At 39.4% G+C, this 17,251-nt stretch overlaps 1 protein-coding gene across 4 annotated transcripts in view; it reads left to right on the top strand.

The window, feature by feature from the left end:
* ADAT2 (adenosine deaminase tRNA specific 2) overlaps nt 1-17,251 on the top strand; it is a 47,179-nt gene that overhangs the window by 14,028 nt on the left and 15,900 nt on the right. For 3 of the 4 annotated variants that reach the window (XR_006217899.1, XM_042987246.1, XM_042987245.1), the window contains exons 2-5: nt 4,901-5,005; nt 7,994-8,144; nt 9,636-9,742; nt 14,449-14,521. Coding sequence is in view for 3 of the 4 variants with exons in the window: in XM_042987245.1 (XP_042843179.1) it covers nt 4,901-5,005; nt 7,994-8,144; nt 9,636-9,742; nt 14,449-14,521 (436 nt within the window). In the remaining variant the exon portion in view is untranslated. Of the gene's footprint in view, nt 1-4,900; nt 5,006-7,993; nt 8,145-9,635; nt 9,743-14,448; nt 14,522-14,655; nt 15,396-17,251 lie in introns of those variants that run through there. The other variant, XM_007096363.2, reaches the window with a different exon arrangement.

Below are 17,251 nucleotides of genomic sequence, written 5' to 3'. Positions count from 1 at the left end.
TGTGTATCTGAGACCTTTCTTCCTTCTTTAGGAAAACCTGGTTTGCTATATACTTTCCTCTTATGACCGCCTTTGCTACGTCCCAGAGGTTTTGGGTTGTGGTGTTATCATTTTCATTGACTTCATTATACATTTTAATTTCCTCTTTAACTGCTTGGTTAGCCCATTCATTCTTTAGTAGAATGTTCTTCAGTCTCCAAGTATTTGTTACCTTTCCAAATTTTTTCTTGTGGTTGATCTCGAGTTTCATAGCGTTGTGGTCTGAAAATATGCACGGTATGATCTCGATCTTTTTGTACTTAACTTAGGGCTGATTTGTGTCCCATGATATGATCTTTTCTGGAGAACGTTCCATGTGCACTGGAGAAGAATGTATATTCTGCTGCTTTAGCATGAAATGTTGTGAATATATCTGTTAAGTCCATCTGGTCCAGTGTGTCATTCAAAGCCATTGTTTCCTTGTTGATTTTTTGATTAGATGATCTGTCCATTGCTGTGAGTGGGGTGTTGAAGTCTCCTACTATTATAGTATTACTGTTGATGAGTTTCTTTATGTTTGTCATTAATTGATTTGTATATTTGGGTTCTCCCACATTTGGTGCATAAATGTTTACAATTGTTAGGTCTTCTTGGTCTATGGATCCCTTGATTATGATATAATGCCCTTCTGCATCCCTTGATACAGTCTTTATTTTTAAAGTCTAGATTGTCTGATAAAAGTATGGCTACTCTGGTTTTCTTTTGTTGACGATTGGCATGATAGATGGTTCTCCATCCCCTTATTTTCAATCTGAAGGTGTCTTTAGGTAAAGTGGGTCTCTTGTAAACAGTGTATAAATGGATCTTGTTGTCTTATCCATTCTGTTACCCTATGTCTTTTGATTGGAGCATTGAGCCCATTGATGTTTAGAGTGAGTACTGAAAGATATGAATTTATTGCCATTATGATGCTTGTGAAATTGGAATTTCTGGTGATGTTCTCCGGTCCTTTCTAATCTTTTGTTGCTTTTCGTGTATATATATATATATATGTATATATATATATATATATATATGTATATATATATATATATATACATATATATATATATATATATATATATATATATATATATTTTAATCTCTTCTCCCCTCAGAAAGTCCCCCGTAAAATTTCTTGCAGGGCTGGTTTAGTGGTCACAAACTCCTTTAATTTTTGTTTGTCTGGGAAACCTTTCATCTTTCCTTCTATTTTGAATGACAGCCTTGTTGGATAAAGAATTCATGGCTGCATATTTTTCTGATTCAACACACTGAATATATCCCACCACTCCCTTCTGGCCTGCCAAGTTTCTGTGGATAGGTCTGCTGCAAACCTGATCTGTCTTCCCTTGTAGGTTAGGGACTTTTTTTCCCTTGCTGCTTTCATAATTCTCTCCTTGCCTGAGTATTTTGTGAATTTGAGTATGATATGCCTTGTTGATGGTCGGTTTTTGTTGAACCTAATGTGGGTCCTCTGTGCTTCCTGGATTTTGATATCTGTGTCTTTCCCCAGGTTAGGAAAGTTTTCCGCTATCATTTGCTCACATAACCCCTCTATCCCTGTTTCTCTCTCTTCCTCTTCTGGGACCCCTATGATTCTTACGTTGTTCCTTTTTAACGAGTCACTGATTTCTCTAATTCTTAAATCGTGCTCTTTTGCCTTAATCTCCCTCTGTTTTTCTGCTTCCTTATTCTCTATAAGTTTGTCCTCTATATCGCTGATTCTCTGTTCTGCCTCGTCCATCCTTGCTGCTGCTGCATCCATCCGTGATTGCAGCTCAGTTATAGCATTTTTAATTTCATTCTGGCTATTTTTTACTTCTTTTATCTCTGCAGAAAGGGATTCTAATGTATTTTCGACTCCAGCTAGTATTCTTATTATCGTGATTCTAGATTCTGGTTCAGACATCTTGCTTGTATCTGTGTTGGTTAAATCCCTGGCTGTCGTTTCTTCGTGCTCTTTTTTGGGGGGTGAATTCCTTTGTTTTGTCATTTTGAAGGGAGAAAAGGAATTAATGAGGTAGAAAAATGGAAATAAATTAAAATTAAATATTGAAATTAAAAATTAAAAACACACACACGCAAAAATCGAATAGATGATGCTAGATCCTAGGTGTGTTTTGGTTGGGGTTTGGAAGTGGTTTGACAGATTAGAGAAAAAAAGAGGGGGAAGGAAATTGTTTGAGAATTTGAAAAAAATAAATACACTGAAGTAGACTAAAATGAGATGATGGGGGTAAAGTAGAATTTGAAAAAATATACACAAAAGTAAAGAATGTAGTAGAAAAAATTAACGAAAAATATTTTTAATAAAAATTAAAAATAAATATGAATTTTTTCATTTTCTGTATTTAAGAAAAAAGAAAAGAAATGAAAAAGAGAAAAAAGAGAAAAAAAAGAAAAGAAAAAAAATCGTTTGAAAATTTGAAAAAGTGAATACACTGTAGTAGACCAAAATAAAGTGATGGAAGTAAAATAGAATTTGAAAAAACTTACCTAATAGCAAAAAATATAGTAATAAAAATTAAATAAAAATATTTTTAATAGAAATTGAAAGTAAAAATGAAGTTTTTCTCTTTCTGCATTCAAGAAAAGGAAAGAAATGAAAAAGAGGAAAAAAGAAAAAGAAAGTAAAAAAAGGAAATTGTTTGGGAATTTGAAAAGGTGAGTACACTGAAGTAGACTAAAATAAAATGATGGAAGTAAAGTAGAATTTGAAAAAATTTACACAAAAGTAAAAAGTATAGTAACCAAAATTAAAGAAAGATATTTTTAATAAAAATTGAAAATAGAAATGAATTTTTTCTCTTTCTGTATTCAAGAAAAAGAAAAGAATTGTAAAAGAGAAAAAGGAAAAAAAAAAGAAAGAAAATTGAATAGATGAACCTGCTCACAGATTGAAGTAGGACTAAAATTGCTTCGTTTGCCCCTAGAAGCCAATGTAGCTCTTTATAGTCCATAAATTAAGTAGGCAGTGAGGCTTGTGTTCTTGAAGAGTGATGTTGGCCCAGTTGAGTGGGGCTTAGTGTAACAGCTCCGCTCTCCACTAGATGGCGCTGCTAGCCTACTGGGGTGGATTGTTGCGAGGCTGGTAGGTGCATATGTGCATGCGCGGGAGCAGTGAAAATGGCGCCACCAGCTACCCAGTCTGTTCTCCCAGATCAGCATTCGCGCACCCGTCCTCCGTCTTCAGCTCTCGTCCACTCCCCAGTTCTTCACTCTCCGTGACCAGGCCCCAGGTGGCATCTCTCTCCCAAGCCTTGTCTCAGATGCGGCCATTTTCCCTGGCCCCCTACTTCTGAGGGATTGAGGCTTTGACCCGTTCCGCCCCTCTGCAGGAGGGTCTCACCGAGCAATGGCCGAATGAGCAATGGCCGAATATCGGCTGTACACAGGTACGCCCACTGGACCCTGTTGTTGCCAGTGCCCCGAGACTGTGGCCAGGTGCCAGCCCATCCCAGAAGATGTTCGCGAGACTGTGTAGCAGCAGCATCTCAGGGATTATGGAAAACCACAACACACATCTGGCACCAGGCTTCACCCTTAACAACCTTGCCCCAGCACCAGTGAATGTGGCCACCTTCTGGGGTCTTCTGGGACCAGGTGGCTTCAACAGTCTCCACCAAATGTCCTTCCAGCAGTGGAACTGCTTTTCCCTGTGTGCCCTGAGAACCTCCCGGACCCCACTTGTTCCTGGGGATTCGCCCTTCCCACCAGAGCACCGCCAGGTATGGAGCTGCAGAGTTGCAGCCTTTGTGCTCCCCTTGTTACAGTCTTAATGGAATTTAAACCCTCTCCTTTCTCCTTTCTCCCTTTTTAGTTTAGTCCCTGTGGCTGTTTCCAGTTTTCCACTTTCTCTCCCGCTGCTTTTGGGGAAGGGTGATTTTCCCATATTCTCCCCGCCTCCCCGTCTCTGTCCTCTCTCCGCCCACAAAAGCAGTTCCCTACCTTTCAGGTTTTCTTGCTCCCCAAGTTCAGCTCTCCACGCCGCGTACCTGCTGAATTCTGTGGTTCAGGATGTGCAGATTGTTGTGTTGATCCTCCAATCAGTTTTCTAGGTGTGTAGGATGGTTCAGTGTCGATCTGGTTGTATTTCATGGATGCAAGACACACAGAAAGCTTCCATGCTGTTCTGCCATCTTGGCTCCTCCTGAGCATTCTTTTACAACGTTTTGTTTTTTTTTTTTTTTTTTTTTGGACATATATTCCCTTCTCTTAAATAAATACTTAGGTGTGGAATTTGTTCATAGGCTCTATGCATGTTTACTTTTTAAAGAAATTTCCAAAGTGTTCTCCAAAGTGGTTGTGCCATTTTAACACAAAGCACTCTTAGGCTTTTCTTGTGTTGAAACAGAAATTGTGAGCACAGAGAGGCATCCAGTCTGGTTACTTTTATGCTATTAGAACTCAAGAGGATATTTTCTATACTATTTAGAGAAACAAAAAAATTAAGCAAGTAGAATTTCAACAAGAAATGGATGTTATTATTTATACATGTTATTCTTTCCCTTGGCAAATATATATGTATGTACACACAGACACACACACAGACACATATGATCTCTGAAAAATTGCAGAGACCCTGCCAGTTTAAGAACAAGAGTCAATAATAGTCTTTTGCTCACTTCTGCTTCCAATGAGAAGAAAAAACCAGGGGGCTCAGAACCTGTAAAGGGAGTTTGTTCTTGAGTCTCCTTTAATATGGAAAGAATGGAGAACAAAGGCACTAAGTACTGAACTGAATTTGAGGAGAGGGAGAACTCTGTGGTATTTCTTTGTTCAGTGCTTATATGTGTGTGTTCACGTTGCATCTATTTCTTTCCTGTAGTCTTTTCAAGCATTGAGCATTACATCTTAAATTTTCCACTTTGTCTTTTAGGCCAAAGAAGCCCTAGAAAATACTGAAGTTCCCGTTGGCTGTCTCATGGTCTACAACAATGAAGTTGTGGGGAAGGGACGAAATGAAGTTAATCAAACCAAAAACGTATGTCAATTGAATAGTATAATTGCAAACATCCAGGTAAAGGTAGGAGTGCCCTGAACTTCATCACAGTTGGTGAGAAGATGGGTCTGTGTAGAGACTTGTAGGTATCAACGGAAGGGTAGTTTCTCTTAACATTTCTTTTTTTGAATGCCTTTTTTTCCTGATTATGAAAGTAATACATGTTGGTTTTTTAAAATTTGGAAAATTCAGAAAAACTTAATGGAGCAGTAGAATCTTTGCAGTTAATTTTCTATGTCATGGAGTTCACTCAAGTAAACACTTGAGTGAAACTCAAGAGGGGCTTTTATTACATTGGAGCTTCAATACTAAAGAAATGACTCTAATCTCCATCTTAAGCAAATCTAATATATGGAAATTCCACTTTACAAAACATATCAATTTAACTCGTATCACATTTTTTAGTACCTTGAAATAATGTATTCCTCCTGGTAAATTAAACAATCACCTTCAGTTTATATCTTTGGAGGTATAAAAGGACTGTATAAAGGAAACTGTGTATTAGAGAATTCATGGGATAAAGTCTACCACCTGATGTCTCTAAACCTACATGTACACTTTAATAACTTGTGTGCCTTTATATTATTGTGCTTAGGTTGAGGAGTTCATGAATTGAGGCAATACTTCTTGATATCACAACAGTGTGTCATAATTTTATGATTAAAACAAAAAAATTTTAAATGTTTTTATTTATTTTTGAGACAGAGAGAGACAGAGCCTGAGCAGGGGAGGGGCAGAGAGAGAGGGAGACACAGAATCTGAAGCAGGCTCCAGGCTCTGAGCTGTCAGCACAGAGCCTGATGCGGGGCTCGGACTCATGGACTGTGAGATCATGACCTGAGCTGAAGTTGGACGCTTAACCGACTGAGCCACCCAGGCGCCCCTGTCATAATTTTATGACGACAAGAAGTACTAGCTGGACTCATGGACAGGTTATAACCATAACATCACTCACACAGACTTTGATCTTATTATTTGATCTTGGGAGTTAGAGAACAAGCTGATGTTGGTAATGGTGCTGTGGGAAATTTAAAGTTTATCCATCATATCCATAAAAATAAAACAAAAAAGAGCACATGCAAACTAGGAACCCAGATTCATCAAAGCAATTATTATGTGGCTATCAAAACATTTGTAAGAGAAGTAATAAGCATAATGTAGCAATTAGTGAATATACAGATACTTGTCTGGGAGTAGAATTCTGTATTTTAAATGATTGTCCTATCTCCCTAATTACATTTTGTGCTTCAGTATGGTATCTTTACATGAGAACTTTGAATGCCCTAACATCATCCATCTATCCCTCCGATGACCTGGGTTTCTTCTGTATCTTGAAATTAGCCTGCATTTATCTTGGTATTCGGTGTCCTATAGAAGATTACCCTATAAAGCAGCATAGAAAAACTCTTGACCCCCAATGAGGAGACCCGAGTCCTACTTTTGGCTCTGATACTACCACCACGCCTTTCACTGCCATCACCTCTTCCAGCGGTGTGTTTTCTACTTGTCCTGACTTAGCTTCTGGCTCCGCATACTAACAGAGAGGTTGATTGCAGTGATTCAGTTTAATGGCTACTTACAGAGAATTCTGGGGAGACTTGATTCAGTAATTCTGAATTTGAGTTAAAAAAATTTTTTTTTTTAATGTTTATTTATTTTTGACAGAGAGAGAGAGAGAGAGACAGAGCATGAGTGGGGGAGGGGCAGAGAGAGAGGGAGACACAGAATCCGAAGCAGGTTCCAGGCTCTGAGCTGTCAGCACAGAGCCCGACACGGGGCTCGAACTCACAAACCGTGAGATCATGACCTGAGCTGAAGTCGGGCGCTCAACCGACTGAGCCACCCAGGCACCCCTGAATTTGATTTTTGAAAAAGCACTGGAGTTGGGGAAACTTTTTAAGCTCCCCAGTTAGGTCTGGTATGCAGGCAGGTTTGGGAACCAGTTCTCTAAAGTACCTTACAGCTCTGAGTTCATAATTCTGTACCAGCATAGCTTCCACCTGCGTCCAGCTTCCACGGCACCTTGGGCCACTGTGCCACCATTTTCCACACCCTACTCTGTGTCACAGGTTAGCAACTGTTTGCCTCACCAGATTTTATACTTGTTGAGGACAGACTCTTTAACCTCACATAGGATTTAGCACAATGACTTGTTCTTAGCAATCAGCGTAAATTTATTGACAAGTGTGATCATCTTGAATGTTATTAATAATTACTGCATAGCAGAGTACATATATAGCGTGCAACATCTGCTTCATGTAATTCAGTGTTTTATGAGGTTTACATGCCAGCATACATTGTTTTACACATGGTGGACCCAAGGCTTAGAGAAGTTATGTAACTTGCCCAAGGCCACATAATGAGTGAGGCCACAGTCAGGATTCAGAGTTAAGTATGGGTATTTCCAAATGCTGTGTGATTTCCCCTGCATTCTCCTACCACCCATGAGGTATCCAAGACTCATACCAAATCTCTGGTTTTCTCTAAAGTCTCCCAGAATATTAAATCTCATCCCAAAGAAAATAGAAGTGATGACATTCCAGTAAACTAAATATGGATTCGCTTAGAGTTAGGTGAGGGATGGCCTTTAAAATATCTGAAATTGGAGCACGTGCTTGTGAAGACTTCAGGCTTCCCCTAGAGTATTCACAAACCCTGGACTCTTTTTTTGTTTTGTTTTGTTTTGAGACTTCTATTCTCCGTGGCATTTAATTGAAAGAGCGTCCCCTGAAGTTCTTAGGTACTTAAATAAAAATATAGCATAAATCACATGGCATCTCAGATTCGCTGTCTTGCATTGGTGAAGCTATGGTACTTGAACCGGGGAATACATTGTCAACTGCTAAGAGTGTCCCTGAAACCCTTACTCATTAAAACATTGGCAGAAACATTAGGCCCATTTTGGGTACTTATTTTTGAGTGTTTGTAAAACACAGTTACGTGTTGATGCAAGCACCTCTCTTTTTCCAGGCTACTCGACATGCAGAAATGGTGGCCATCGATCAGGCCCTGGACTGGTGCCACCAAAGTGGCAAGAGTCCTTCTGAAGTATTTGAACACACCGTGCTGTATGTCACTGTGGAGCCGTGTATTATGTGTGCAGCTGCTCTCCGCCTGATGAGTATCCTTTGACTTTGTGAGTTCATGTCTTGGGCCCTTCCTATAAACTTGAAAATGGCTGGACACATAACCTGCTTTCTAATATGTGAAAGCAGACTTATGAAACAAGTTATAAAATATTGTGCCCCTTGGCCAAAAAATATTTAGGAAAGATTTTTAAATAACAAAATTACTTCATTTTATGTCAATAGACGTAAAACTGTTAACCAAATGAACTAAGAGCTAACAAACTGCTGTGGGAGGATAAATCACAAATTAAAGTAGATTATAGAACTGTGTGCAGAGAAAGATCTGAAGAATATGCACCTTTGGATAATAGATTATAGGTGATTTAAATTTTTTCTTTCTGTTTATATGTTTTTGTTTATTTTTGCCATGAGTACCTGTTACAATGTATGAAAAGTATTAAGTCAGAGTAAATACCAGGTAAAAAAAAACACATCACTTATGATAATATAATTATAAATAAATGGGGAATGAAAAAGTTACAACTCTTTGAATTGTGTCTTTCATAGTAAGCAACACAAATACTGAGTGTAGCAAGTTTGTCTCTAAGATCTTTAAAAAATTATTTGCTAGTTCAAAAACTTAATTTCATACATGCACATTTTTATGTACTTATTTTGCTATGTATGTGTGAAAAAATTCATCACTTTAAAAATAACAGAGGGTTTTGAGTATGATAACATGTATGTACAGTCTTTACTTTGTAAAAGGGGAGTTAGAGTCCCCTTACTTACTTAGCCCCCACTTACTAGAGTCCCCTTACTTAGCCCCTCTCCCCAACCTGCCTTATGGCGCGGCTCAGCCTTAGTCTGTTTTATATTGGGGCACATGTTGTATTTTATTTGGGGAAAGAATAGGGAACAATCCCATTTTTATGTATTTATTTATTTTTATTATTATTTTAAAAAATGTTTAACATTTATTAATTTTTGAGAGACAGAGAGAGCAGAGCATGAGTGGGGGAGGGGCAGAGAGAGAGGGAGACACAGAATCCGAAGCAGGCTCCAGGCTCCGACCTGTCAGCACAGAGCCTGATGTGGGGCCGGAACTCACGGACTGTGAGATCATGACCTGAGCCGAAGTCGGATGCTCAACTGACTGAGCCACCCAGGTGCCACCAACAATCCTATTTTTAAAAGGTGCAAATCCCTGGATTAAATTCCTACTTCCTTTCTGGCTCCAGTTCCCTAATGATTCACAGAAAGTAGGTTAAGAAAGACTAGAGAGAATACCAAACTGTGAATATTTAGTAACCATGTATTCGGTTTTTATGATTTGCAGTTGTGAGATGTTAGTTTCTAAATCCTTTAGACCTCCTTCTTTTGTGTAACTGGATTGTCTGATTTTTAAGACTAAGCCTACGCTTGACTTTTTAAAAGTAGCCTGAACTTCTTCTCTCCCGGCTGGCTGGTATAAACCTACCCTGGTCTTGTCACTGTACGTACTTGAACTGCACATTTGCTTCGGGACCTTAATTCTTTCCCATAAATTCCGCTGGTGGTATATGGGTGTCAGAACGAACGATTTGGTGGTTGTGGCTCCGTTCTAAATATTGCCTCTGCTGATTTACCAAATACTGGGAGACCATTTCAGGTAATATGACCTGCTAATGTTTCCTCTTTCTTTCTCATTCCTTTGATTTCTGTATGGGCTTGGGAATTGTTCAAGTGTGGTCAGTATACCAAAGAGCCATGCTAGGACCAGGCAGACTCTGGGACCACTAGTCAAGTTCATTTATGCCTCAGTATAAGATGACAGGTAATCATTTCCAGGTAAGTGCTTGGCTCTCTTAATTAACAGAACCTTTCCAGAAGGAAAGTCCCCAACCTTCCAGGGTATCTCTCCTGACAGTCTTTACCAACACCTTCAGGGATGTTTGGAGATGTGGTCACTGTTGGCATTTTCACTCTGCGTGTCCCCAGCTCTGTGCTGTACCAAGTTTAGGAGAAGCTTGGACTCTGTCAGTAACAGTACGTGCTACTTACAAGTGCACACACAATATTTTTGCACTTAGCCAATCATTTTGCTTTATCACTATGTACTATTTTTGGTGTGTAGCAATTAATACCTATGTTTTCATTATTTGTTCCCCCTGCCTTTTCAGTACTGAAATTTCCCCCAGGCCCTAGGATCCACATTGTTTTTGTTTTCCCTTAAAAATTCTACTTTCCCTTTAATCTTGCCACCTCTCCCCAAGTTTTTATGTTTAAGGCTATGAGCAGTGGGAATTTGTATTTCAGAGTTTGGCCTGTAGATACATACCGTTTTTCATAAACCGGTGTGATGTTTTTTTTTTTTCTCCAAAGTTAATCCTGAAGTATTATGTTTTAAAATGAAAAGTATTTAACAAAGGCTTGACATGGTGGGCAGTTAACTTCAAAGACCTCAGATATTCTTACAAGACCTCAGATATTCTTAGGAGAATACCAAGTACCTATGAAGGGCTAAATTTGGCTGAATCCCACTGAGAACAAGTTTTGGAAAACATTCTATTTTGAGTTTTTCCAGGTGAACATTAGCTTTCCTAACGACTTCTGTATATTTGAGAATAGATAACTTTTAACATCACATCGGAAAAGAAATTATAATCGAACAGCAGAGAATAAATAATACTATCAGCTTGACCGTTAAAAAAATCTTCAGGGTGCCTGGGTGGCTCAGTTTCGGCTCAGGTCATGACCTCATGGCCCGTGAGTTCAAGCCCCGCATGGGGTGAGCTCGAGTCCCACTTCGGGGGAGTTCGTGCCCTGCTTTGGGGGAGCACAGGCCCCACTTCGGGTGAGCATGAGCACAGCTTCTCTCTCTCTCTCTCTCTCTCTCTCTCTCTCTCTCTGCCCTCGCTCACTTGCATCCTCTCTCTCTCTCTAATAAATAAATAAAATAAAAAATAATGTGCAAAGTGATTTGATTTTTCCCAATCACTTCTGTTAGTAGCTCAGATTTTATTTACATAACTCTTTGCAAGTAAATTGCTGACCCTGTACTTCATTTATGAAAAAGATCTAAAGAATTTCTCAAAGCTCCTGGGCAGAACAAGGATGAGCCCTTGGATATCAGACATAGGTAGAAAATTTCTCTCCAACACGTCAGTGACGCTGAGTGCCCAAACAGTCCTCTCTTACACGTCTCTGCACAGAGTTGATCTCTCTGAACCAAAGAATAAGATCATAGTGTGTGTACTTGGACTAACTGGTCCCAGTGAAAGGAGTGACCATTATTTGAAGCCGTATCTCCAGGTCTGATGCCAAATTATGTTGTTTTTGTTTTTAAGTGTTTGAAATTCTAAAGAAGCATTGACACCCTAGGCTTCTGGATCCTGTGTTTTCTTCCTTTATTTGGTTGGTTCAGGTAGGGGGGCGGGTGTGGGAGGTGGGATACTATTTTTGTATTGCAGAATCATAGATCCTTTAATGCTATATTATAAGCTGAATTAAGCTCATAGAGGAGACCTACAGAACTATTCTTTTCAGAGAAGATAGTGATTGTTTATAATACGTACCTGCTCCATTTTTAAAAGTTTATTTTAATAAGAATGTGTGCTTTTTATTAAAGTCACAATTTATTGCTATAATGAATAGTTGAAAATATTGTGTTGGTATCTTAGAGTGATGCAATTTCCTTCTCCATCTGTAACTCAGTGAGTCTCATCCCAGACTGCATATTGTAGAGCTTTTTAAGTGTGCCTGTGGGAGGTCCCTGCCCCAGACCAACTGTATAAGGTGAGAGGGTGGAGGAGGTGGAATATTAGTATTTTCTTAAGAGAGTTCCCAGTCGATTCCACTGAGCAGCCAAGGTGGAGGACCACTGCTTTGACCTCACAGGAGGGGAGAGTGCTTTGTGCTTGTTTGGTGCTCATGAGAACATAAGGAGAGGTGGGAGCTCTGAGGAGCACAAACAGTGTAGCGTGAGGAGAATGGGACTGACCCACCATGGTTAGAATGGTCTGGGAAGGTTGTGAGAACAGAGAAGCCAAAGGAGGAGAGAGCTCTAAAAAGAAGCGAGAATGCTCAGTAGTCTCTTCCATTGCAGAGAGTTGAGGACAATGGAAAGGAAACCAGTGTTTTGGTCAGTAGGGGCCCTTGGGAGATCTGGGAGCACAAGCCAGCATGGATGAGATTGAAGAGGAAATGAGAGCCACACAAGCGACGGCCAGGAGTCTGTGGGAGCAGCAGGGTAGTAGCAGGGTAGTAGCTTGCTTGAGGGGCAGGGTCAAAGGAAGGTTATTGGGATATTTCCACCCCCCCCCAGCTTTACTGAGATGTAATTGACATATAACATTGTGTAAAGTTTAAGGTGTACAGTGAGATGATTTGTTAGACGTATAGATTGTGAAATGTTTACCACAATAAAGTTAGTTAACACACCATTCACCTCACATAATTACCATTTTGTTGTTATGGTCAGAACGTTTAAGCTCTATTCTCTTCACAGCTTTTAAGTACACAATACAGTGTTGTTAACTATAGTCACTGTGCTGTTCCTTAGATCCTCACCTTATGGAACTTACCTTATAGTTGAAAGTTTGTACCCTTTGCACTGTCTCTTCATTCCCCACAACCCCCACCCCTCCACCCCTGGCAACTACCATTCTATTCTTTGCTTCTATAATTAGAATGTTCTCTCTCTCTCGCTCTGTATATATATGTGTGTGTGTGTGTGTGTGTGTGTGTGTGTGTGTGTGTGTGTATACACACACACACATATAATATATAATAAATATATAATATATATATATATATATATTTTAATACATATGCAATAGAATATTATTCAGCTGTAAAAAAGAAGGAAATCCTGCCATTTAGGACAACATGAATGGACCTTGAGGGCATTATGCCAAGTGAAAGAAATCAAACAGAGAAAGACAAATACTATATGATCTTTTTTAAGTTTATTTATTTATTTTGAGAGAGAGAGGGTGTGTGTGTGTACAAGTAGGAGGGGCAGAGAGAGAGGGAGAGAGGGAATCCCACGCAAGCTCTATATTGTCTGCACAGAGCCCAACGAGGGGCTTGAATTCACAAACCATGAGATCATGATCTGAGACAAAGTCAAGAGTTGGACGCTTAGCCCAGGTGCCCCTGACGATCCTTCTTATATGTGCAATCTAAAAACATTAAACTCGTAAAGGTTTTCTTCTGATGGGGAAGGTTTATTCAGGCTTCATAGGTCCAGGTAAGAGCTGACTGAAGGCAGAAGGGAAAAGGAGGTTCATTCTGAGCAGCAGACCATGCTCGCCAGGCCCTTGTGCTGGCACTCACTAGCTGCTTCCCCTCCAGTGGCTGCTTCTGGGTACGCCTCCATGGAGTCTCTGTTCATTTTTTCATTTCGTGCATCTTAGAAGGATGCAGCATATCGAGTTCAAACTCGTGTAACACACCTTCAAAGCCCTGTATATTTTGACCTCATTTTCTCTCTTGAATTTCTTTACCTATAGGCCCCCTACCCCCCATTAGTTGGATTCCTCACACAACCCAAGCTCATTATTACTCTTTCCCTGAAATGCTGTGTTCAGCCTCTTTAAATAATTGCTGTCTTTAAGGCAAGTTCAAGTTTCATCCTCATGTAGTGTTTTATACATAATTTCACTCCTTACCATTATCGTAATTTCTTATTCTTTCACTTAATCGATCTTTTCTTTCTAGTTAGATACCAAAGATAGATCCAATTAAATCCTTTTGAAAACATCCACTACAGTAAAGATCAACACTTTTTTTTCTGTAAAGAGCCTAATAGTAAATATGTTAGCCTTTGTGAGCCACTCACGTCTGTGTCACATCTCCTCCTCCTCCTCCTCCTCCTCCTCCTTCTTCTTCTTTTTTAAATTTTTTACAACCCTTTAAAAATATAAAAATCATACTTAGTTGATCATTTTTAGCTGCGGACTACCAACTGTAGCTCTATAGCATCAAACGCTTGATGGGCCAACAGTGAATAAGGGTCGAAAAACATAGCAGATGCTTAACAAACACTTATGATGTGTCAGGTATTTAACAGGTGTTATTTTATGTAATCTTATTTACTCTTCATGAAACCCTTCTGAGGTAAGTTCTGTAATTACCTACACTGTACGCATGAGGCAGCTGAGGCACAGTACACAAGATCACATAGCTAGTAACTTCAATAGTAGTTGATTGAGAAATAATAGTTGACTGGAGCGCGGTTTGAGTCTGTACTCGATTCTCTTGGAAATGTACTTCCTTACCTGGATCACTGCTGTCTGCCAATTGCTGTTTATATGGGATACAGGCCACAGTTTCATTGGGCAATATTCATCCTCAATCTTCTCATTTCAACAGTGCATTCCTGGATATCGGGCCGAGGAAGCAGTGGAAATGTTGAAGACCTTCTACAAACAGGAAAATCCAAATGGTCAGTTTTCCCTTTGCTGTACATGATGTAACCTCACTTAAGACAAAGCTGTGTGAAGAGAGTCTGACATGGGCCCTCCTCTTCATTTTCTCTCTCTCTCTTTTTTTTTTTTTTTTTTGCTATTCTTTTCACAGCACCAAAATCAAAAGTTCGGAAAAAGGAATGTCAGAAACCTTGAACTTGTTCTGAGGGAAGGCTGATGCCCCTTGACGACATTCTTGGACTGAAAGTTGTTGACATCATTGAATCATACGCTCATATGTGCCCTCAACCCCTGGGAAAATTATCTCCTATTATTTGCTGTGTTCAGGGAACAAATTAGCACTTTTTAAAAGTCTGACAGTTGTAGACAATGGTTAGCTTTTCCATAAGCTTAAAGAACATTGTAAGAAGGGGATAAAAATAAAGATTGAAATTTTAGAAATTAGTAAGCAGTGCATGCTCTTCCTGCCAAAATCATTGTGCCTGGGCCAGGAAAGTCCTGAGTTTCAGTGAATGTGTATCCAGACCCAGTTACCTGGCATGTGTCCGGACTGGAGTGTGCCACACTGTGGACACCTGCTTTCGGCCTGGCTTTTCAGAATCGGGTCCTTCATTCTTTGCAGCCACTGTGTCCTCCCAGGGTGTTGAGGGCCCGTGACTCTCTACACTTGATCTTAGCCAAAAGGCCAAGAAGCGATAAGGGCCCATGACTTTCTTGGAATTTGTCTATGAGTTGTATACATATAGATTATGATTGTGTGTGCCTCAGAACTGATTTCTTTTTGCTTTTATAAAGCAGTTCGAGAAAATGCATAGTTTTAAAAACAAGTACGTGTCATTTTTAAATTATAGCATATTGCTATAATAAAACCTTACTTACGCCTTCTTTGAAGATGAAGATGAATATTTTCTTAAAAGATAAAAGCAGAAATGAGACAATTCCTTCTTTATTAGCAAGCAGCTACACTATGCCAAGCTCCATTTGTTCATCAAATCAGTGAGCAAAACGATGAATCCTGCCCTCATGGAGCTGATATTCTAGCAGGGGGAGACAGATAATACGCCTGATAGATTATATAGTACGTTAGAGGGTCTTAAGGGTCATGGCAACAAGAAGAGAACAGGGGATGGGTGTGCCATTTGGTGTTGGGACTGCTGGTTGCATGATTAAATAGAATGGCTTTATTTACTCTGAAATCAAATTGTTATTTCTTTTTATAAAAGTCCAGACTTAGAATTTAAAACCTAAAATTGAAAAATGGGCACAAAACCCTGGAGAAGGGTCTCCCCAGCCGGAAGTCCCAGACACTCAATACTTTCTGACCGCACTAAGGGTTGGCACCCATGGAAAAACAGCTCTGTAGAACCACACTGGGGTGCTCTGCGTCTGCCCAGAAGGGGGCCTCACCGTTCCACCAGAAGCCCAGCTCCAGGCTCCTGTTGCATTTCTTCAGTGGATTCATTTCCTTGATGCAAAGCATCTGTATTTGTTGGTTCTGCCATTTGAGCGATGTCTGACTTGTTTGTTTTGAATTACATTACAGGCTGGAATGTAATTGTGGTGAAAGTATTTTTATATTGCTGAGAGTAGCAGCTAATCACAGTTACATGCTTCCGAAGATTTACAATTGTTTGGTTTTGTACGTGTGTGTTTTTAACTGCATTTGAGAAATTTGATGGAGAAGAATATGCATGATTTTTAAATTTATAATAATGTTACGTGTAACTTCTCTTCAATTCCACCTACTTTAAAAATTATCTTCTCATTAAACTTTAGTGCTTTGACTAGTTTATTCCTTTTTGCAGTTGGTCATGGTTCATTTCTGGCTTCTTAGGCTTTTCTGCGAGCAAACTTGATTGCACTTACTGTCTTCATATCATCGTTTTCTCAGGGATTATTTGTAGACAAAAAACCTGGAATCTTTCCTCTGGTACCAGTAAGTACCAGTAAGTCTGGCTATCAAGTAGGTTCTTGGTAAATATTTGTTAAATAACTTTATTGATTGAAATTTGGAGAAAAATGAATAATAAGGGAAATATCTAGGATAAAAAGTCAAATCTAAAACTAGTATATGGGTATCTTAACTTACAGATAGTCAATACTAAAAATTCCAAGAAAGTAATAAAATGGGACCAGGAAGGATAGAAAAGACTCACCAATATATGTGTATTTTGTCTCTACTATGTTTTGGAGAATGGTTATTTCCTAATTCCTAAGCATGGCTGGAAATTTTAATTTTGGTTATAACCTTTTTGATTCTGTCTCCAGTGATGGCCTTATAGAAAAGTCTTTCCTATATTTTTGGTCTTAGGCATAGTTCCCTCTACTGCTTTTGGGGAAGCAATCATTTTAGATGGCACATTGCGGGTTGGAGGTCAGCACCTCCAGTGCTGATATAGGAACATTGTGAGGTCATGGACATTGAGACTATGGGATTCTGATGGCAGTTTCAAATTGGTGGAGAGTTGTGGATATATGATGACGTAATGCTGCCTCCTGAGTTCCACATCTCCAGCTACTTAGACATGGCTTAAAATATTGGGATGGTCCAGTTCAAAAGATTGAATCCAATTGATTGACATTAGTGCCTGTCTAAAAGACTAGCTGAGAGACTTGTTCTGTGCATGGGATGATTCTGGAAGTCGTAGGATATGAGAAGGTTTTAGAATCAAGGCCCTGTTTGGAGGAATTAGTAGGAAATGATTGCATCTAAGTTGCTAGAGTAGCCAGTGTTTGCTGGTCTTTGC

This window comes from Panthera tigris, chromosome B2 (genome assembly GCF_018350195.1).
Source record: "Panthera tigris isolate Pti1 chromosome B2, P.tigris_Pti1_mat1.1, whole genome shotgun sequence".
Taxonomy (NCBI): domain Eukaryota; kingdom Metazoa; phylum Chordata; class Mammalia; order Carnivora; family Felidae; genus Panthera; species Panthera tigris.
The sequence above is the reverse complement of the archived record's forward strand: the minus strand, read 5'-3'. Positions and strand labels throughout refer to the sequence as shown.